The 25009-nt window shown below is 34.0% G+C and overlaps 1 protein-coding gene across 1 annotated transcript; it reads left to right on the top strand.

Annotated features, from left to right (window-relative positions):
- The first annotated feature begins 7522 nt into the window (after positions 1-7522).
- Positions 7523-23166, top strand: Smp_000660 (ornithine--oxo-acid transaminase). Its single transcript, XM_018790386.1, has 9 exons — positions 7523-7577; positions 7626-7753; positions 7784-8008; positions 11219-11442; positions 13912-14084; positions 15528-15606; positions 20026-20139; positions 21012-21150; positions 22993-23166. Exons 1-9 carry the CDS (start codon positions 7537-7539, stop codon positions 23160-23162), a joined length of 1293 nt encoding a protein of 430 aa, XP_018646299.1. The 5' UTR covers positions 7523-7536; the 3' UTR covers positions 23163-23166.
- The last annotated feature ends 1843 nt before the right edge of the window (positions 23167-25009 follow it).

The raw sequence follows: 25009 nt of genomic DNA, 5'->3' as shown, positions 1-25009 counted from the left end.
CATGCAAACTCGATAAAAGCTGTGACTGCTCACAGAGAGCAACAGCAGAAAGTACTCACAAATGAAAAGACAAGTGTGTGGACATTATTCCTGAAGTATTCTGAAATCTCGATAATCTGACAATGTAAAACAATTTATTGGTTCCGCATTCACAAACCAAATAAATTACTGAATAGAAAATAGGAAATCAAGCAGTCTTTAGTACACCGATAAATGTGATTAAGGAGTTTAAAAATATGACCGAAGGTTGTTAGCCGATAAACACTCATTACAACTAAAACCACTGGGCAGAATTTTTTCGATAAACTAAATGTTAATATATTTTGGTTTTCATTGTGATGACACACATTTACGTTAGTTGCGAAAACGTAGTTGACAAGTCTCATTAAATGCATTAGTATCCTGTTAATCTTTTGTATACAAAAGAACAAGTCTAAGAATTTCTAAACCACGTGAAAAAATGTTACCACTTTCAAATTTCTAGTATGGTAGGACCTTGAGAAACGATCGTTTCAGCCAGTATAGCTTGATTGGTTCATCACGATAGGCAAGCTCGGGATCGTTTCAGCCAGTATAGCTTGATTGGTTCATCACGATAGGCAAGCTCGACCACCATGTCAAGACAGCAACAACGGTCGAGACTGCAGACGTAGGACGGAACCACATTGAGCAAAGAAACCAAAAACCGTCCCAACGACCACTTTCGAGACCAAACGTATGACAGACGTATTCGGAGCCAGAAACATTGACTGGATGCGTTTACAAGGGCGTGGGTAGTCAGGCCAGCTTTCGCCGAAATTGACTAAAGTTAACGGTACAAACGGGGCGCGTGGGTATAATTGGTCAGAACAATGATTGTTTCCTTTAAACCAGTCACGTTCTCGTCACAAAAGTAGGTCACTACACAAGAATGAATAATAAAGTTTCGTTCAATTTCTCTTCGTGAAAGAGGTTTTTATTGGACAGTTTCCAGTAAGGCTGCACAACTGATATCTAGAATTGTCAGTTTGATGCATTGAAAACTGCTAAATGTTCAAATAAGCAACGGTTTCACAAATTTAGATTTGCATGTAGAGGACAGAAGGTCTAACGCATGCATCAGTCCTTTTCAAGTAAGCCCCTGAGTGTTTAGTTTTCCTTTGTATCTGTCAGTTGGAGTGACGGATACCATTTCTTCAGGTTACGTGTTTCGAGAACCGATGGCTTGTTGTGAAGGCCAGTAGGCTATGACTATTTTGTTCTTTCGTGGCGTTGCGTCTTTGATCTGTCAGGCTAGAATTGCGTGTGTCCTAATTCATATCAACGATCTTATGGGGAGACGAAAGCTGTGTCATCAATTTCGTAAACGGCAAGGTGACTAGCGTGGCCACAACTCACATACAATTATAAAAATACAATTATATCCTAAATGAGTGTTAAGGTAGGAGAGTGGAGATCGTGATGGGGATGTCGTAAATCCGAAACCGTGTGATACGCCCTAACCCCACAAGTGACTACTTGGGCGAGGACACAAGTGTGAGAAAGTGTCATGGGCTACCGAATAAAATGCACAAGTACTAGCTCATTAAATACCACCCTAATCCTTAGGAAGTTGATCCATTTCTTAGCCACTGTAACGCACTTGTCCTTCAGGTCATTTCTGATTGTCAACGACTGACCTCATTAGGCTACTTCTAATTGGCTCTCCTTATCATAAAGTATAAAATGCACCGTCTAAATTACAACTGCCTTGTTAAAGAAAAGGGTATGTTGATGAATCATTCATGAAACAAAAGCTCGTGGTGTGTAGGATCACCGAGGACGAAACTTAATATCAGTATATTACAAACTTTGAATTGAAGTTGTCTCTGATGTGTCCCCTGACGCCCTCTCTCTGTATCCCACTCCTGGACTCAGATTGATCACATCGCTATCAGTTTCTGTTGGCGTGGCTATGTACAAGACCGTCTCTCCTTTTAAAGTGCAAATCTGTACTCTGATCATGCTCTTGTGGTGGACCAAAATGTATGATAACCAAAAATTAGCAACAAAAATATTATGTCTATAGTTTATGTAACAATTAACAGTTAATAAGTTAATTACACACAAATAACAAAATAAGGGACGTTACTTAAGTCTTCAGGCTATTGCGTGTTCGGCTGAGTTTGGTCCAAATAATCCACAATTATAATAAATTAGTTATCCCAATATGGACGATATAGATCCAATAGGTTTACCAAGCATAGAATTCAATAAGAATGTCACAATTGTCTATAAATATAGATGATATGCAATGAATATTTCATTTAACATATTTGCAGATATAGCAGAACGATGCAGATGTGAATTAGAGTGTATTTAATGAGGAGCAGTAACAATGCCACGATATGTTGTACTCAAAACGGAAGGAAGTCAAGTTACAAGTGTTCAAAGTAATACACTTAAACAACAAGTACAATTGTTTAATGCTAAATGTACAGAATATGAAAATACATGCGTAAACTATGAAAAATTATTTACAAAATAGGTTTTATGGTCCTATCTCCACACTCTTGTTTTCGCGTATCTTACCTTACGTTTCAGTAACCAACAGACTCATCATCCTAAAGGGGTCAATGTCAGAAAATTGTTTTCAGCTTCTGTTGCAACTAAATATCAAACTGAGCTAGATTCAAGGTTCGCTGCCAACCCACCGAAAAGTATGGATGAGCACTGGTTGTAAGTGCATGACGCCATGAAAATGGCGAGTAAAGTCGCTTGCGGCCTCGTGAAACGTCCCTCCTATAAGCACTGAGTTTCTTCAGGTTCCATACAACTTGTTGGAGCATTTCGCTCTATTCCGGGTAACCACAAGTTTGACCACAAATGAAGACTGCTGCGCAATGAGATTGGACAAAGCTTGCGTAAGGACCGAGAAGGCTGGTGATCGGGGTGTGCCGACGAGTTGGAAGCAGAAGCCGCATCTGGTGACTACCGTAAGCTGTTTCAGCTCATCCGAATAACTGACAGCAAGAAGTCTGGTATGAGTGAAACAATATTTGAAGCTGACGAGATGCCGGTCACTAACATCTACCGACGTCTTCGACAACGGGCAGAGGTTTTTGAGGAAAAATTTAACTTGTCTGCTGCTCGGACGACATTGATCAGACTGTCCTGTTAATGTGTGTGAAACACCCTCTTTATAGTTGCGTGTTATTTTCAATATCTCGTAAATACAAGAATGTTTAATATGGTTGTCTATGACATTTTAAAAAATTGGTAATCAAGTGAACTGAATTCATTTTTTCTATAAAATTTCATATAGCTCAAAGTTACTTGATCATAATCTCAAAATTTCTTTATCATGAGTTCGAATATAATGTGAACGAAGTTTCTAGCCCCACAAAAAATTAGACGTTTGATAACAAAACTTCCGAATGCCCAATAAATGCATCTGTTAACTGGCTATCACTATCATTCGTACCATCCGTTTCACGATCGTTGCGATTCTTAGATTTGAATGCAAAATTTTTCAAAGATGCTCACTACGCTTTAAAATAAATTGTAAGTACACTAACCCTAATACGCTGACATACAGTAAAGCAGTCTATACAAAAGTTTGAGGAAAGTGATTCAATATAAAGATATCAAACTGTATAGGAATTAGCCATTGTGATTCATTAGATATTTATGGAGTAGTGGCCAAAACTCATATCGGAGATCTTTAAAATCTGAGAGTTATTGCACGAATAACAATAAAGTACAAGAACTTTCTATAACGATCGGTCGACTGACCATATCTTTGAGACATTACTCTCCTGAACTTTCTGAATCAATGATTTCTGAGCCAGTAAGACCATATGACAATCCCTTTTATTATCTTCATAACAAGGAGTCTGGCTGAGTTGATTTGTGCAAAATTAATTATAGGCTCAGCAATTGCGGCATAAGAATGGATCCAAGTATAATACGTCATGAATTTATGAACATGCTACTAATGACATGTACAAGTTAACCGTAACGTTTTCCTACAAAACATTGAGTCTCTTGACCACTAAATTATCCAAAACTGACCGCATATCTGGTACGTCATTACGATAAACTCCTACAATATCTGCTGCTATCATACACATTCTGTTCAGTTGACAACTGTCACGTGGAGTGTAATGAGGTTAAGCCTAAAATTAGAATAACTTGTACACAGTTTTCCTAGTAGCAATGCGACTGAAGTTGATGGATATAGAATGTACGAGTGTATCTGTTGAGCACTTCTACAGTAGAACTGATGAAACTTCGAGAACGCATTGGATTCACATATGAACTCGGAACAGACTATGGGGGAGCAAACCATGAGCGGTGTAGATGATGTGACCAAGAGACATATTATGGTAAGTGATTGGCTTACAGTCACACCCAGAAAAACAGAAGTAAGCAAACAGAGTGAGACCTCTGTGTCTGACACAACCGGATTGCAGGAAGGAGAGGATTTCAGGAAGTAGAATTCCATAATGTGTTAAGACGGATCTTGCTGGCAGGTCAGTAATTTTCATAAGATAATCTTCGGAAAAAAAGGCTAGATTTGAGCACGACCTCAGCCACATTAGGTCTTTAATAAGTAACGTACTTCCAGAAACAGTTTCAAGAGTCAGCATCTGTAAGCTTTATGGAATAAGACAAAAAATGGATCCTGAAAATAATCAGAAAAGCCGCCTCTTAAAGTTTACCTTCGCTCCGGCTGGAGGAAGAAAACTAATACCGGGAATCTCAAGCAAACTGATTGGATCCGGAATATACGTCTGTGAGTATCCCAGCCTGGTTGACTGTATTAAGAGACTACCGGTAGAGGTAGAAAATAATAAGCGCTCTCGAAACTGTGGGAAAAACCTTGTAATTAAGGGTTTTCGAATTTTCAAAGTCCGGAGTAAAACAATCCCCAAACCACTCTGGTCAGTAAGAGAAAGTTCTCCACAGAATTAAAGGTGTGTTACACAAATCTTTGTAGCCTACAAACTAAAATGGCGGTGCTCAAGTCACTGGTGGATATAGAAAACCCCGATGTCGCCGTTGTCTCAGAAACATGGTTAACGTCAGAAGTTATTCATAGTAAAATTCATTTGATTTTATCCAGTAGGGCTGGTAAACTAAGTCATAGGAGAGGTGAGGTTATCCTGTACACTAAAAGTACTTTAACCATACAGGCATTTGAGAGAGTGGCACTTGGTTCAGGAACATGTGAATTTGTGCACTTCAGGATGAAATATATACGGCAAGATATTGGATTAGTTGTATTGTGTCGCAGTTCAGAATGTGTAGTATTTGATTTGTTCCTAAGTAACTTTGAGTCCTGGCGTAATTGGGGGGGGGGCAAATGCCTTATTGTGGGAGACTTTAATGCACCGTACATAAACTGGGCGAACTTAGAAGTAGGGTCATCAACAACATCATTCGTCTGCAAATTGTTAGAAATCACAATTGTACGGGTTTTATTCCAGTACATTAGAAATCACGCCAGATATAATTTACGAAGCTCATCGTGTCTCTTGGGTCTTATCTTCACACATGGTGATGATGTCGGTCAAATAACTTTCCTCCCACCTTTAGGGAGAAGCGATCATGTGGTGGTTTTATTCAAATTAATGGCTTAGATGGCCTGTCAAACCGTTGTGCCCGTCCGTCCTAACATAAGGAAGGCAGACATGGAGGCGATAAGCTCCGCGTCATCGGCTGAAAACTGGATAATTGACTAGGAGGCATCAGTAGAAGAGTCATGGAGTCATTTCAGGCAGTTATACAATTACGTAGCTCAAGCATATATACCCTGAACAGTCCCAAAGAAGACATGGAATAGTTAACAGGACCAGATGAACTACAGCACAAGATCCTAAGACAAATTGGACAATACATTGCAGCTCCACCAACTTTGATATTCCATATGTCACTTCACCATGGTGCGTTACCTACGGACTGCAAGGATGCAATCGTCACTTCAATACATAAAACAGGATTAAGACAACTTATTTCGAGCTACAGACCTATCAGCCAAGCCAGTGTCGTAACCTGATACTGCAAAAGGTAATCAAAAAGGCCATAATGACGTCGGCGGAAACCAGCAACTTGTTAAATAGCGAAAAACGGGGTTTTAGCAAAGGATTGCCTTGCATAACAAACCTCATTATAGCAAGAAATAAATGGATAGATGCTCTAGACAATGAAAAATCAGTGGATGTTGTTTACATAGACTTCAGCAAATCATTTTGACAAGGTGCTAATAAATAATTTTCTCTTAAATTTGGTAAACCTAGGAATTGCCGGAGCTCTCCTAAAATGGCTAAAGGATTTCCTAGTAGGCGGGAGACAGATTGCACTAGTGAATTCGAAGTGCTCTACCTGGAAACCAGTATTTTGTAAAGTACCACAAGATTATGTTCTTGGTCCTTTACATTTTATACTGTATGTAAATGAACTCCCAAGTATAGTTCAGTCCCAAATGTAAAAATATGCTGATGATGTAAGATTCTGGCGAAAAATAATGTGTAACTCAGATGAATGAGTACTTCATGCAGACTTCAAAATTTTGGTTGGCTGGTCGAAAGAGTGATTGATGCCTATCAATGCGGCAGAGTTTGTCTACATTCACATTGGGGACACAAAGTTAAAAAAGTACAACATAGGGAAAATGCCATCATATTCACCATAGTATACACGACGTGAGTGAGAACTAAACTTGAAAACTGTGTTCACGCTACAAGCTCTCGTTTAAAAGGTAACTCAGATATCCTGGAAAACATACAAAAGTCAGTTATCCAAGCAATTTTGGCACTTCGAGGTTTACCATACAAAAAGAGGCGTGGAAAGCTAGACCAATTTACTCTGTCCTATCGCAGATTAAGAAGTGATCTGATTTTGATGTATGAAATACGAAGAAATGATTTTGCACTTGATATATCCTCTCTTTTTCCTCTCACCAGAGCCGGACATCTTACACGACATAGCAGGGGAGTAGAAAAGTCAAGAACTGATAAAATACTCTTGGCATACAGGTTTTCACAACGAGACATCAATTCGTGGGACTTGTTACTCAGAGCAGTGGTGTTCGCTTATTCGCTTGACTCATTCAAGAGAAAACTAGACACTCACAGAGGCATACTAGAACAGGAATCACATATGCCGTAGGCTTTCTGCTCTTATTACACAAATACGAATAATATCTTGTGTTCGTGCCGCTGTAGTATCTCTGCATGTCATAAAATTTAATCACAAAAAAAGTTAATTTTCTGCCGTGCACTGACATTTCCGACAGTATGCTCAGACTTGGCACCAAGTTCTACGATACTGAGGAAGACTAAGTGATTTTATTGGCAACGAAGCTCCGAGGAACACGTCGTTACCTTCATTCCAAACGTATTGCTGATCGATGCGCGTTATGAACCTCCTTCCGCAAAATTTATTTCGTGTCATTCAAACCGGACACCGGAAAATCACTTATTTGCTTCATTAAGTTTTTGTGCCTCCATTTTTGTTTTGTCTTATCAAAGAAAAGCAAGAGTACAACTAAAATCACCGCACAGATTGTTCAAGATGTTCGCTTTACGTTTGTACTCACGAAAAACTCTGACTAGGTAACTAATGTGTTTGAGCATCGTGTTCACCATATAACAAATTAATAGGAGCATATCAGGATGGTCGGACAATTTGCGTAAACAAACAAAGTTATCTGATTCTATCTATTCCCGAGAGGACAAATATGGAGCGCATAATTATCATCCTCTACCAGTAGCTTTGAGCAAAGGCAAAGGTATTTCGACATTTTTCATTTTATCGTTAGGAATTTATGTTTGGGATGTTGAGGGAAACTGTTATATGGATTTCTTGAGTGCTTATAGTGCTGTGAACCAAGGACACTGTCATCCACGTATTATTGAGGCTCTCAAAACTCAATCAGAAACACTCACTCTTACCTCACGTGCATTTTATAACGTTTGTTTAGGAGAATTCAAGGAGATGGCTGCAAAAATGTTTGGATACGATAAGGTTTTGCCTATGAATTCAGGTATGAGTTTTGTATTATTCAACGTTTAGTTATGAATTAAAAGCAAGCCATATTTTCTATCTACAGAGTTCTTGAGCTATATCATGTCCTATATGGTTCACTTTAGCGGAACAGTTTTATTTCACACAATGGTTTAGAAAATAAGGAACTGATAAATGTTCTTTTCAGATAAAATATATTTAAACAACAATGTATTGGATTAAAAATATCAATAAGCCATGAAAAGTCTGATCAGTAACTGGGTTTGCTATAGGAAACATTATTAGGAAGCATTAATTAGTTTTTGTACATGTCAAAAATACTGGTTTGATTGTCGGATTTTTTAAACGTGGCATATCTACTAAAATACGAGCTTATGGTGTTTTTTATAACTTTTCGTGGTAGCCACGTAACATCATGTTTACATTTATTGTGTACAAAAGCCAGTCATATACTTTTTTAGGTCGGATAGATCATTTCATGCAGCAATATTATTTGTGATGACTGGAGGTTGAAATTGATTTCAAAGTAAACAAACCAGTTTTTTCATATAATTATTTATACCAAGAGAACAAGCCTTAAACTCATGAATATGAAATAAATCTAATGAAAATAACTGGCAGTCGTTTATACCTACCAGTAGTTTTTGAAGCTTTGGTTAAAAAACCGTCAATTTTTTTCACTATAAAAGAAAAAAACCTACAGAATAAAAACTTAACATTTTGTTGTCTAATTTGGAGATCATATGTATATTCTGACTATTAATTCAAATATTTCAAATTTAAAAAGACTGTTTTGTGACTAATAGCTCTTTAGTTTGCACTTAGGTCCTCAGAGAAGACACTGCACCTGCATTTCATTAAAGTTGTTTGATCCTAATCCTAAGATGATGTTTTCTCTGGTCATTCAACTCTTGCAGATTCGAATATATCCCAATCAAACTGCTGTATTTAGGGTAACATCATGCAAAGTACGAATGTAGGGAAGGATAACGCTGTGACCATTTCGGTGATCTTGTTTGCAAATAGCAAATGTCAGTCCCATTAGTAAACGTACCTACTAGTCGTATCTTACTATACCGTGCAATATTATTGATGAAATACTTTTGTCCTCATTTGATCATTAAAATGAGTTTCACAAATGAAAAATCATGCATGTTTTGAAATTCTCAAGCTCATTACTCAGTTACCTGAAAATTATTAAATTTACAAATGTCTAACGACTATTAGAAGCTCTAAATTCATTCGTAATACATCATCATTGGTCATCGGTTTGGAAAATTTTACAGATTACCAATGATTCTTTCTGTTTTGATCTTCATTAACTTTAAATGACTCGCGAAATTTATTCTTCGGTCCACAAGTACATGATTTTACAGGTTATTAGGAAAAGTCCATCTGTTCTATTCGAAATTAAGTGATACAAATGACTTAAAAGGTATATAAAATTTTAAACGATCTATGAGTTGAGTACGTTAACAAACCAAATTTTTAAGGCAAAGTGAATTATTATTCAAGCTTTTAGCGATTCCTGGTTTGACTTACTTTCTTACTGAGTTCATTTGATCACTTTACTTTCGACTTCACGACCAACATCATAGGTTATAGTTTATATGCCTGAGATCAATGCGGACAATAAAAACTGTTGACACACATTGTGCATTTTTACAATATTGAATTAAATTCTGTCCTTAATCATTGCATACACGATCCTTCAAAAGTTACAATGTTTCCGGTGAATTTAATTGTGAATGAAAGTTGTGAACATAGCTTGAATCATATGACCTCATCGATCTTACTAGTTTCGTTAAAAAACACCATATAAATCACTATTTATTTTCACGAACGTTTGCCACCTATTCTCTTCGATTTAATCGTCCTATTGTGGTGTCAGTGAAGATTTATTATACCGATGAAAATTCAAAAGGACCAAAGGTTATACAATTTACCAACTTCTTGATATTAACTATTTTTCCTTTTGAATCTTGCTTAATAATTCTCAGACCTTCGAATAAAAACCACTCCGTGTTGCATCTGAAACTCAAGCCTACCATCAGAAATAGCAATACAAGGTACACTTCATCTAAATCGTGAAAACAAATATATTTTTAAGTTCTGGCTAACAAAATTCCTGTAAAAAAAATCCATCCGCTTTGTTCAACGTTTAGCAAAATAAGACGCACTTACAAAGTAAGTCAGCTTCCGTAAGAAGCTGTGAGAAAGCTCGACTACGTTTCTGTTATTCGTCTTGCTAATTTCATCTCTTCGTACTAACATTGCAGGATAACTTAAGTCAAAGCAAAAGCTTTTCCTCAGGTTCTATGTCACTTATAACGGACTAACTAATTTTGGTGTACATAAATTACGAAGATAGTCATGAAGAGAGAAGTGATGTGTTGTACATGTAACTGACGATAGCTATTAAGTAATCGCTATTGTTAAACCATTTTTAACATTATAAACAATAAAGCTAGTTTTATTCAGTTATATAAAAGAACGTTAGAACCACTTGTCTAAAAACAGAGGAAGCGGGTACAAAACTCACCTAATTAGGACATTTCTTTTTTGAGCATTTTTAGTTACATGTAAGAGCAGATTTTTTCAACATGTATGCTATTACCGTTAAGATTGCCATTGTTATGCACATGACGGAACAATGACATTTAAACAAAATATGACATGTTTATTGGTGCTTCTTACGCAAACCATTTTATTCCTTTCATTTTATTTCGTTACTCCTTTGATACTGATATCTATTAAGATTCACTCAAAGAGATCACTATTTCGGTTTTACGATTATTTAGATCATTGATAATAGCACAGCACTTAATATATAGATTATGTTTAAAATTTAAATTTAAAAATTAAAATATGAGATTAAAACTTTTTTGAAGTGATATCAAGCTTTAGAGTAGTCATATAACTACTACAACATAATACACAGGTAGTAGTGGTAAATATGAGTTATCTCAATAACAATAGTAATGACTTTTCAGCTGTTTTGGATGTCCCCCAGTAGTTTATTTTAAGTTTTACCGTGGTGATTTTTTTCCGAAAATAATTTACTTTCTTAATAGAGGAAAGTAAATATTGTTAACGAAAATATTCGAAGGAAAATTGGAAGATAATTTGTTCAAATTTATACTAGCGGTCAAATTACACAACTGACATTTATTATTTAAACATTGAAATCTCCGTATTCACAAAATTGAAGTGTTTTACAAATATATAGGGGTCGAAGCTGGTGAAACTTCAATAAAACTTGCACGTAAATGGGGCTATAAAGTAAAGAAAATTCCGGATGGACAAGCCAGAGTAATATTTGCTGAAGGAAACTTTTGGGGTCGTACTTTAGCTGCATGCTCTTCATCTACTGATCCTACTTGCTATTCAGGATTTGGACCATTCATGCCCGGATTTGTCACTGTTCCTTATGATGACTTGAATGCTCTTGAAGTAAGTTTGCTTGCTAGTTAGATTGATGATGCAGTCAGAATGGGTGACTTTAACTCATCGTGACTTTATTACTTTTTGGAATACATACACCAGATTTTAATTGTTTGATACATAAAGAACCTTTTTGTGGCTCTGTTTTTAGGTCTTGTGTATTGAATGATTCCGTTTCCCTTGCATTTATGCACATATATTATCTAGTGACATAGTGATATTTCTATTACTATCCAGTGGTTAATCAGTCCCACTTGTTCTAGTATCCGATTTTAATGCAAGTAACCAGATGGCTGATAACTCATATTTCAATTAATTTGTTGACTGGTTTCAAGTGTTTCTTTCTATGATGTAGTCAGTATCATCTTTCGCTTTATTAAACTTTTTATTAACCCCAGGGGTTTAAAATCACACCAGTTGAACAATCATCGAAAATAATGCATCACTGAGCACCTGTTTCCTTCTGGGTTGAGATTTGTGACACATGAATTTTAGAATTGTATGACAATATTTGGCGACACGTATTTCTCTTTGAATTTATGTCATGGTCTTGGTAATGTCGGGTTTAAATGAAAATTAGCCTCGGATTATTTGTAGCTGATGTGAAACTACCCAAATAAATTTATATTTGCTTCTAGTGTTATATTAGCCATATAAATATTTTTTTAATGTGCTTACATTGTGTGGTTGTCTGGAAAAGTGACAAGAGGATGAAAGGTGCTTCAGATGATCAGCACTAGTTTCAGAGTTAGACAGTTAGTCAAATCTGAGTAATAAAAGTATATACTGCTTGATTATAAGTAAAAAAAGTGTAAATCCAATGCTTGATAAACATCACATGTAGCGGCTGAAAAGTCATTAGAATACATTAAAAATGTAAACCATATTTCTTCATAAGCAAAGATGGACAGTGGCTAGCAGTGGAATCCAGGACGCGCGTTTTGTCCTACTTGGGATTCGTCAGCTGGATGTACCTGCATCTCAGAGTTGATATTCACTCTAGGACTTCAACCCAGTACCCGTTGCTTCAAACGCCATCGCGTTATCCACTTAGCTACTGAGTCCTGATAGCCACCTGCTTGTGCAATGGGTTGAAATTATATTTGCTTGGTGTTGTTTACTCGTATTTTCCCATTGTTATTTAGGACTGCAATTGATCAGTCTCTTGTTGTTTTAAATCAAAAATATTTAAAAATCTTGTCTAATGTATAAATTTTAACATTTTAGTAAGATCAAATTCATTTTCTTACTACACTTACAATTACTACACTTCCTAAAATCTAAATTGGTCAATATTTTTATTCTTACCTAAACCATTTACTTAACAAAATTTCTTAGTTCAGAGTTTTGTTTCTTTTGTAAACCAGATATAGTGTTAGTTTGAAATCACTGTAACTCAACTGTGAGTTAATTTGAAAGTCGACAAACTCAGCTATACAAGCCAATGTACTAGAAAAAAATCAAACAAGTAATTTATCTGTGTGGTTTACGAAGAGGTTTTTTGTTTAAAGACAAAATGTTATTGATAAAAATAAGGACCAGGGTCAGTTTTATAAGAGCACAAAACCGAAAAATGTTACACTGAAGTAACTTGACCGATAACCACCCTTTTGAAGGTCATAACCGTGAGTTTTCTTTGAAATCATCAATGTATAAAATGTGTGACATCAAACAACAAACCTAATGTCAAGTCTTTTCAAATTGCTTTCAGATACAATTTGAAAGTATTTTAAATCAAACCACTTCCGCACCACGAATATAAGACCATATGTAATTTGGTTAGTTCAAAAAGTCATTTGTATGAAAAAAATGTAAATTTCAATGAACTAAATAATTCCACAATGAACTCACACAGGCTTGACACCAACTTGCTTTATTAAGTGTTAACTTTAAGTCATGATCAAAGTGAATGTCACTAGATTGTCTAGTGTAATGGTTATTTATTTGAGGTTCAAAAAGATAAAATGTCGAAGTTAATTTTAACAACTGACACACTGAACCACTCAATAATACCTTGTTTCTACCTTTTGTTCCAAGAAACAATTATTTGCAACAATCTAATAGAAATTAGCTTAGCTTGAAGCTTTCATACTTCCGTAAAAGTATGATTAGCGTTAGACGAAGCTTATGGAGATAAAACAAAGCATTTCCTTTTAGGTGATATTATTACGGAACTAACTTAGTTGATGTAACACTTAAAACTAGAGAGAGCTGATGTTATTTTGTGATACCATGAGACTCTTCAGCAGTAAAAACATGTCTCTTCCAGGTGTCAAACTCCTCAAGTTTTGTGGTAATTACTTAATCATCAAATTTAATGTATATTTTAAATAAGATAGTACGCAAAATCAACGATTTGAAATTCGCTGAAAGTAGTTTTGATGTCTTTTACTTAAGGTAAATTCTTTTGAATAAGAACTACTTTTTAACGTGATTGTTTATTTGGTTTGATAGTTTGTGTTTTCCTTGTTTTTCTAGGCCGAATTAAAAAATCAAAATACTTGCGCATTTATGGTGGAACCGATTCAAGGTGAAGCTGGTGTTCGTACACCTTCAGATGGTTACTTAAAGGGTGTACGAAAATTGTGTACTAAATATAATGTACTTTTTATAGCTGATGAAATACAAACTGGTTTAGGTCGAACAGGAAAGTAAGCTATTACTATGATTGGTTTTACTTCTTATCAACTACTTTAAACTGATGTTGTCATAATGATTTGTAGCTGATATTAAGTAGTTAGACTTAGAATAAATTTTTACGCTTGATTTGAGTAATTTCGTGAATTGAATCAAGTAACATCGATATGTACATTTAAATTTTATATAAATATCTGAATATACCCCAAGTAAGACGAGTAATAGAAAGATACACGTTCCGATATGCATATAATCTTTGAGATAAATAAATTAGAATCCAAACTGATGTTTTCTGTTCCCTGTAACGATATTTAGACATTATTATGAATAAAGTGGTAGCTTAGCTTTCTCAATGCATTCTGTTATCCATTTATAAATCAAAGGTTTGAACCTGACTCCATTTACTTCGCTCCAGACAACTGGGTAGTATATTTAGCCTTCACATCACAAGATAAAAGTTGAGTGCGCTGATCAATGAATGAGTTAAATTATTTCAATTACTTATAGATGAACTAAGGAATTAAAAATCTGGTGCACTATAGCATTTACTCAAAACAGTCTCTTTTCGTTTCAATGTGAAAGGAATGAATAAACAATGAGCGAAAAAATAATGTAGTAAATTGAACACTGGAGAAAAAGGAATGACAATATGATTAAATATTGATAAACTAAACCTAGCAAAACAGAACCATTTCTTCAGAACGAACAATTGTACATTGGGAAAAATGTTTCGAAACCATTTTTAACTGTATTAGAATAACTATTGAAGCACTTATGACTAACAATGAGAGCCTAATAAAAAAAAATTAAGATAGCGGCTAAATCACTGATTAAAAAAAAACAAGTATTCATAAAAGTACAGAATTCGTTATAATGGATTGATTGCTGTATTTCATATACATTATAATATAGTATCAAGAATTTAATGTTTTTTATCAGATATTTAAAACACATCATCTTTTACTCAAATTCCTTTCACAATAAAGCATTTGGGTCACAAGAATATATTAAAGTTTGTTGTCTATACGAATCGAATCAATAAACCCATTCCCCATCTTATTACTACAGATAACTAACTCTGGATAAGAGTATTTTCGGGTGAATAATCGACTTAAAGATCATTTATGAAGAACTTAAAGGACCCTTTGAAAAAAGTATGATTGTTATACTCATTTTTAAGTTTATTAGCCAAGATAAAATAATTAACAATACTATTATCACTTGATTATCAAAATCAAATTCAATGAATTAGAGTTCAATTTCAGACCTAAAACTTGAAGATCAATAAATTTGCCTATGAAAGAAAACTCATGACTTGCATAGCTGAATAAATCTCGATTACATTTAGTATAATCCCAAGTAATATTTATCAAACGTCAATGGCAGAAATTTATACATAACAATTTTTGCAGATAATTTATCTCGTTTTTTTAACCTACTCTTTTGTTATTATTCAGACGGTTGTGTGTAAACCATGAAGATGTTCGACCAGATATCGTTCTACTTGGGAAAGCTTTATCCGGAGGAGTACTTCCAGTAAGTTATTAAAGTTAACGCCGTCATATGTTTACGCTGTCCGTTGGGTTTTAGATATTTAAACTATCGTTCATTAGTAATTATTCGAATATCTAAGGATGAAAAAACTAAAATGTAACATCAGTCTATGAATTCAATGGAATTTGATCTGAGCTGTGTAGATAGGTTCAGAATACCGGGTTAGGGTCTGTATAATTATTGTAATCACTCATCGGAGATGTTCAATTTCCTGGCTTATAACTCGCCACAGTGAGGCAGATGAATTTATTCCTTGTCTTCCCTTTCATCTTGAGCTTCAAATTTATCTTATGCTTCATTTTAATTCTATAGATTCATTCTTGGTTCTCGAATCATATTATATGTTGTCCAAACTTATCCACTCTCACTGCTACTGTCAATACTTCTGCTGCTACGATATTTGTCTTGACAAATTTATCTCTCTGTGCTGACACGGTGTAGCTACTTAAGCCAACATACATAGGTTCTAGGTATTACTTTATATTTGACTAAATGACCAGGTTTTATAAAGATTTAAGAGACTGTGATAAAGGATAAAGCGGTGGCCACTTCGTAAAATATTAACATAATAGACTGTTGAGCGGTATAACAAACGTTTCTCTGCTTCAGATTTTACTCCATACTACTAGACGGCTTCAATAATTGTATCGTATAGCTTATCCTCTTTACTCATTCAATCAGTGTAAATCATCCATCCATTTATTAATCACGATTTTAGTTTGTTTAAAACTATAAACAAAAGGGTTAGATCTTAGCTATATAATAATTTCTTACTATTAGAGAACAGTTTTTATTGAAGTATATAAATATTTAGAGAGAAGGAGACTAGATTATTAAAATTGCTTTGAGTGAATAGATAGTTCTCTTTGGATCAATATATGTATAATACTTTTACAGAATCCTAGTCTGTTGAGGAAATCAAACCCAGAATTTTTTGGACCCTATTCCCCGTAAGTTAATGATTTTTCAGTAAAAGATCAAGTCTGTGGAGTTCGAAAATGTTTCTTATGTTTTCTAAGTATGTTGTGATGGCTTTAGAATAGGCAGCTTGTTCACTCACTTTTTAATGGACCTATTCAGTAGACAAGGATAATAATAATAATAACGTGAAAACAATTTGAAACCTAATCACTGCATAATAAGCTAATGATACCAGGATAGGTTTAAGGTGAGAATAAATTTTTTTGAATACACAAAGGGGTTTGAATTTTCGTATGTCTGAGGCTTCAATAAACTTTAGTATACGCCCTTTTACACCTATACAACACCACAAAAGCCGAGTTAAAATCAATCTTATGGCCTGTTTCCATTATATGTTTGGCAATAGATGATGACGGATGTTTATCCTCTACTCTTATTGGGTCATTTGATTCTATTTGTTTCTGCAACCATTTTGGTACATGTTCACACACCCTAATTTTCAGATCACGATTGCTCCTCCCTATGTATGTGTGACACAATCATTTTTATGTCTTTTAGGTTTTGGATGAAGCATAAACCTCGTTCTTTCGCTGCACATTACGTTTTGTTGATGACTGATTTAAGCCTTTGTTTTAATAAAAGGTTGTTTGAATCACCTCGAAATGGTAAAGTGATGTAGACAGGCTTTCTTTCTACCAAGACTACAGTCGGTCTCACTGTGTATTGCGCTAATATATCACATAGTTCTGATAATCTGCGTCTTTTTATTACACTATCAAAATTTATCAAAGGGACTAATTACTTTAAAGATTAATGAACGTAGTTCTCAGTATTAATAGGCTCATACAAATCATAATATTGATTTTGCTTCTTAATAACATACAGAATAAGAAATTTATGCATTTCTAACATTTTAACTACCGGGAACACAAGATACACTATTATTTCAATTAACCTAATAAATTCAAATTAGTGAATATAGATATTTCTAGAAATTATTGAGTTATTGATATTATGAGCTAATTTTAGTTAAATATCCATTAAAAATCAGGAAGGACTAGACAACTGTTTTGCCCAAACATGGGACTCCTCGGCATTGCCCATCTACGACTCTGAAGGGGATTAGTTCTAAAGCCTTCTGTCTAACCCCCTGGACCATTAAATCAGTGCACTTACATGATCACAGATATGTCAGAAAATTATTCAAACGTTTCATAGTATCCAAGTCTATTAACGAGTGGGTTGTCAATATTCTTACTTTTATTATGAAAATATATTCTTCTGACCAAAATGGTTATTTTAATTTCACAACAATTAAAGTTGATCATATGTTTTATATTGAAAATGACCTTTTACGTCATTAAACTCTTAACAACTTATCAAAGTACATTTCAATCAATTTAAATATAAACAATATCAATGAATTGTTATATGAATTCAAAATAGATTAATTTTTTCGGATATTTTGACTTCATTTATTTGTTTACATGCTTCAGAACAAAAAATCTATTTAAGTTTTATATTTAATATGTTTGTTTACATACTAATTATTAATAATGTTGGCTAAAAATAATGTTCTCCAATTTTGACTACTTATGTTAACATTATAAAATAGTAAGCAGAGATGGATAGTGGCTAGCAGTGGAATCCAGGACGCGCGTTTCGTCCTATTTGGGACTCGTCAGCTGGATGTACCTGCATCTCAGAGTTGATGTTCACTATCCATCTCTGCTTACCATGCTTGTGAATTAAGGTTATATTGAGGCAATACGCACAGTATGCACATATGCCAATTAGAGACTGACCAGTTGCAGGCCTAACAAATCGATGGGAAGATTCAAACAAACAATACTGAATGAATTATAAAATAGTGTTTGTATAAAATATGAATTTTTCATTCTTTCTAACAAAATTATTACAATTTATAAAGTTATTTTAATTCCATGCTCAATAACTCCATCATTAAAATGTCCCTAAATAATTTGAATGAATTAATTCAAACTAAAAATTCGTGAATTGTTTGAAGTTAGACATTAACACCGTTGGATGCCGGCTCAGGGGTCTAGTGGTTAAGCGCTCACGCGCGAGACTGATAGATCCTGGCTTCGAATCTCGCGAGTGCGGGATCGTGGATGCGCACAGCTGACGAGCTCCACAATAGGATGAGACGGCCATCAAATGCTTCTAGGTTTCCCATTGTGGTCTGGTTTCAATTGACTAGTGATTTCAATTGTATATAATTAAAATTTATTAAAGTAATCTTTATTAAGAAATAAGAATGGTCAAAGATTCACTAAAACTCCGGGAGCATCAGATTGTCGGTTCGTCTTACTTGGATAGATCTTAAAAGTGAGTATCTATGAATCACACGATTTCCCACGTATAAAAATGAGTCCACTTGTCAACTTTGAAAAGACTAATTTTCGTGTGTGGGTTCTTAGTGGTCCGTCTGCACTGATATTAGTACTAACATGCCATATTGTTTTATCGTTAGTACACGCTTTCATCTGCTTAGATAAGTGAAGCACCTATTTTGCCAAATGTAGTGTTGCTAACAGTTGGTGCAGTTTATCTTGTAGGTGACATTGAACCAGTCTTTTAGCGCTTTGTGTTTTGGTCTGCATATGATTGAATAGAGTGATTATGTTGATCCCTGATCAATACTGGTTTCGGTCTTTGTGATTACTTCTGATATGTTTATCGTGTACAGTAATATAACCTATTTCATGAGTTTCCGGAGGGAGACTTTGTGATGGTATGTTGAACTGTTTGACAATAATTATTTCTTTGTATCTGATTAGCTTGGTTCGAAACATAAGTAATAAATCAGGCGGTTTGTTTTAGTATTCAGTACGCCATCCGACTAAAATTTGTTTTATATGAGCAACCTAAAAACTTTTGTTTTAGAAATCATTTTCTTCCAACCTTTTGCGAAAGATATTCAGTTAATCAAAATCAGAAATACTATCTCGATCCACAAATAAAGATCAACTAATTTACCCTAAAACGTTGGTAAGCAGTGTTTTATAGTTGATGGAATGTAGCGCAACTGTGAAACGAATGCAATTTCTCAGCATTTAAACAATTTTTATTAAATATCAACATATTCCTTTACGTATGCAAAACCTTTTTGCTGCACTTGGCATACTTTTTATCATATTCTTCTTAGATTTGTATGGAAAATAGTTTCACTGATGTGCATGAAAACGTGTAACTAGAACACCTATACGAAATTAAGAGATTATATTCGCTAACTTATACGAATATATCTGAAATACTCGAGCTTTATTATAACATGAAAACATGGAGATGTAATATTTAAAAGCCTGAATAATGTATCAAAATATCTTACCATCGATAAAGTTGGCCTCAATAGTTTTCCCAACAACCATATTACAATTATACGTTTTATGAACCAAGTTAGTTTCGCTTGTATTTTCATTTATTTATTTATCTATCTACCTATCCATTTTAATTCAGGTATCCGCTGTTTTAGCTGATGATTCAGTTATGTTGACTATTCAACCCGGTGAACATGGATCAACTTATGGTGGTAATCCATTAGCTTGTAAAGTTGCCATGGCTGCTTTAAAAGTAAGTCTTTCCTAACTACTATCGTTACAGTTCGTAACGTTCTGTTGTCTTAAAACTTTCAATAATAAGGAATGTATTCAATCAGTCTACTTCATTATGTTGAGTTCTTTGAAAAACGTTTTTGATGTAGCCTGTAGTCCCGAGTTGGCTACAGTTTTGGATAGTAATTAACATTTTAATTCGGAACACGCTGAAGCTATGACTCACGACATATAGCCTCAAAACCCAAGACTTTATTCACTAAGTCACTGAATAATTATGGCCGATAGTGTGCTTATCATTGTTAGGATAGTGGCATACTCAGCTGACGAGCCTTAAAATGAGCCAAACATACGTGTCAGATTATACTCTCAGTCATTACAGAAATGTATCAGCATATTGTTAATAACTTCTAGCCTCAGTATTTACCGAGTCACCAATAATTTTTCACATTTCGCCTACCAGCTTAAGATAGCTGAAACAGTTTAAAAGTTCAGTAAACTCAGTCTAACAAAAATTTGAAATTGTTAGCTTCAACAGAATGTTGTAAGCAAAGTTTGCTTGACTTCTAGCCTTCATTGTTTAAGGTTTCTATGAGATAGATTTTGATTCATTTGTAAAATTGTGATGTTATGTAAATTTTTCAACTCATTCAATTGGTCACCTTCTTTAAAACATATTTCCATGTTAGAATTTGAGTAAATCTATCTAAATGAAAAATACTAGTGAATGCGCATTTACTATTCATTTAAACAGTTTTGGATAAATTTCATTAAAAGTATATGATAATATTCATCACGAACCGAAACTTTTATTCTGAGATTTAAAAAGTATCCTTTCATTTATTTTTTACTCTTCGGTAATGTTTTATTTTATTTTTTTTCAAAAATAAGGTTTTGGAAGAGGAACATTTAGCAGAACATGCACAGAAACTAGGTGAAATCTTTCGTCATGAACTGAGTAGACTTCCAAAATCTGTCGTTGAATTATATCGTGGTAAAGGTCTTTTAAACGCGATTGTAATTCGTCAAGGTAAATAGTAATTATAAATATTTATGTTTATATCATTTGAATTGTTAAGATTAATAGAACTAGAGTGTAGATGAACAAAGTTATTTGTTGTTTATATATTCTTAATATTTTGTCAGGAATTCTAATTGTATCTGTGTATGGAAGTGAAGGAAGTATCATGTTGTATTGATAACAAAAATAAGCGAACCGTTATTAAACAATGTGAATAAATGTAAAAATATCATTTGGAATCTAAATTGAACCTAATAATAATAATAACAATGAATACATATGATAAAAGTACATGTACATAAAAATGACCGGGACACAGATTAGTGATTATTGTATTATTATCAGAAGGGGTTTTGTGGAGATTTAGTATTTTCATAGTTGAAAGCGTGAGCCAATTGAAGCTAGACCACCAGGGAAAACCTGGAAGCAGTGGATTGTATTCCAGTGGTGGACGTAGGGCATGCAACGGAAAAAGAACACAGAAAAGAACTTTCGCCTGTATGAGTTTCAGTGGAACATTCACCTGTGCAATACTAGATAAACGTCAATGTAGGTAGCTTGAAAGCTTCACTGATTTTTTTTATAGAACTGTAACTGGTGACATTTTGTTGACATTATGCTTTGTGTTCTCCAACTGCTATAATATTAAACTTCTGTGAGATTTAATTAGCATTTTTATTCCATCACAAAGAACACTGCTTGAGGAAGTGACGGTAGCGATGTCGCGTCGTTCAACCTATATATTTGTTTCTACAAGAGTTAAATCTATAGATATGCAGATATAACTGAACCCAGAAGTGAATTTGTTGCTCATACGGTTTAAACATAGTAAATAGTAGAAATGATACTTGTGCCACTTAAGTGTAATTTTTAAGACATCGGACTTGTAAATAAGATAAAGCTGAAAAAATTCCCTTTGGTTTCATAATCTTGAAGTAATGTTTAATGTAACCTAGAAGCGAACAAAATGATCACTCTATCTCTACCGTAGTATGTAAACTTGTTAGCTTATAGTTTCGGAGTGAGCAAATTTGTTCTAGGCGGATACTCTTTTTCAATGTTCTAGTATGGTTCCTCTCTGTACATGAGGGTGATAAATATAAGTTAGTTTTGCAAAATCCGTTTCTCTTGAGTACATTTTTTCGAACAATATTAACAGTAGCAGAAACATTAAGGAAAATGGATTCTTAGGATATTCTTTTCTACGGGTGAGAAGTCAAAAATGTTAATAATGAAGATCATTTGTGAAAATGTACCCACTTTGAAGAACGTTTTCATAATATCTCTGAAAACCAGGATATATTCGGGGTATGTTTTGCCCTAGTTTATCATACTATAAGTGGGATTGTAAGCATATTTGTTGCATAGTTTCTGTTTGATTAAATTAGTCTTCCTTAATCTATCCAGTAAAGCTCCTAACCAATATTTCTCTTCGATTGGCTGAAAGTAAATCAATTTCTGTGTTTAGTGTTCTGGCAATCGAATCAAGATGTAAATAATCACACAGTCAAGGTGTAACGCTCTGTCGTCTTAAATATTCAGTGAAGTAGCTTCCAGTGTCTCTAATATATTATTTCTATAGTATCTTTATGAGATATTGAAACTGCTATGTTCTTCGTAATCATTTAAGCAGGATATTAGTACTATGGCAATTAACAATACCAGCTCCACTCCTCTCCTCCCTGATGGGTTTACAGATGAAACCTTGGTACTGTTTATCAAAGTAATACACTTTACTCAGGATATTCTTTTTCAGAATTAGCAGAAGTATCTTTGGCAACACATTAAGCAGAATAATTCAACAATTTATTTCATATTTAATTCTACATTGTGCTTTTTTTCTATATCCAGGATTTAATGCGTGGGATGTTTGTTTAAAATTACGCGATCATGGTTTATTAGCTAAGCCAACACATGATACAATCATTCGATTAGCACCACCCTTAGTTATTAAAGAAGACGAACTGCACAAAGCGACAGAAATTATACACAAAGTGATTAGTTCATTGAGTAGATCGTAAAAGAACACAGGAAAAACATACAACTATGCTATCTTGGTGAGCTCTTTTGGATTTATTACTACTTTCGACTGTTTTATCACTGCTATTAATATTATTCAGTCAGCTGGATTCAATTTAGAACATAGCGGAAAAGTATGTCAGCCGTAGTTGTTATTATCACATACGTCGGAATAGTAAGACTAACATAACATATTACCGGCAAGTATGATAGACCAGCTATCGTTCCGATTGACCTAGAACCTTAGCTAATTCAAATAAAAGTAGCATGAACATTCTAGATAATTTTTTAGCTCAAATTGTTCATCATTATTTCACAATGACTCGTTAAATTTAGACACCTGCACCGTTCAAATATTCAAAATTTAAAGAATTGAGAACAGCTGGAAATAATTTTCACGAGTCTTTTTTAAAATACTTTAAGGATATATATATATTAAAGTTAGTGGTAGAGTTTTAATATGGGATTTTTCTGAGCAACAAGATATTATAACTTTAGAACTAATACTAAACGCTTTTAAAAGAACCCCTAAAAGTTACAGGAAAAAAGTGACCTCTTAAGTCACCTACTTCTAGACGATAATGGAAACATATTATTGGCATTTAGTGATGATTGTCCTGTGTTGTAAAATTAATAAAGTAAAAGTCAATAACTAATGAAATCTAACTCATTATTTGATTTATATGTGCTCCTTATAAAGTGGGATGGTTCTAAGCCGATTGTTTATTGGATCATGAATGTGAACAATTGAGGAGGCGGAAAATATTATCAACCAGTATTCCATAATTGTACCGTTTTCAGTGATCTAATAAGTGATGTTATGTTTTCATCCAAATTATTCTCAATTTCTTCATAAAATCACTTATATAACATACCAAATTACATCATATATTTATCCAGTAACAAAAGGAATAATTTGTATGAAACAATCAGCCTAATTCCGTTTAATTAAAACCAAAGTATAATGATTGATAGGTATTATGCAATAAACTTTCGCCTCAAACTCTAAAGTGTTATCCATTGATCCACTGAATTTAATTAATCTTTAACCTGTTCAACAGGTCTAAAATTAATTTTTATGGGCTTATATTATTCCCGTTGTTCATGTTAAGGCCTACAATTGTTAACAGAGACTAATTAATTTCAGAAGTGCACATCAACAATGGAAAAGTACAAATCCGTATAACAGAGATGGTCTTATGTCGCAAAGGCATGGTAATACAATGAGCGTAAAAATAGAAAGACTTTGAAAATGAACAAAATCACAAAAGTTGAGAGAAATTAACTAGACGAAAAGTCGTAAAATCTCGAAACATAAAGTGGATCTACGTGTTTCATAATAACTGCTTTTAAAGAATTCCAGCAGATTATTTTCATAACCCCGAAAATTTGAACTATCTAACCTAAATGTTGCTACTCAATTCATGTCAACTGTTATTTTTTTAGTTGGATCACCTTTGATTTGTCTTTGAAATTATTGAACTCTAGTATGTAATAAGTGTCATTTTAGTGTATCTAAAATAAATACCAAAAACATTATACTTTGTATGTTGTAAATCAAAATACCATTAACTTACTTAACAACTTTGATTAAAACTCTACATATTACATCGAGAATTACTCGTTCATCAGTTTGAGATCGTATGAATAAGGATTGAAAAAAGACTTTATTCTAGAATATCTACATCTTTCTTGTTGTTTTCATATTTAATGACCATGTTTGAAAACTATAAAGTACAAAAAAATACGAACTTTTGATTTACATTTTCTTCGTTTGATAAAGAGTCAAATATTTCAACATTATTGTATATTCATAGTTGAAATCATGGGGTAATTGAAGCTAAACCAC

This window comes from Schistosoma mansoni, assembly GCF_000237925.1.
Source record: "Schistosoma mansoni, WGS project CABG00000000 data, supercontig 0113, strain Puerto Rico, whole genome shotgun sequence".
NCBI lineage: Eukaryota > Metazoa > Platyhelminthes > Trematoda > Strigeidida > Schistosomatidae > Schistosoma > Schistosoma mansoni.
Note: the sequence above shows the minus strand (reverse complement) of the source record. Positions and strands in the feature narration are given on the sequence as shown.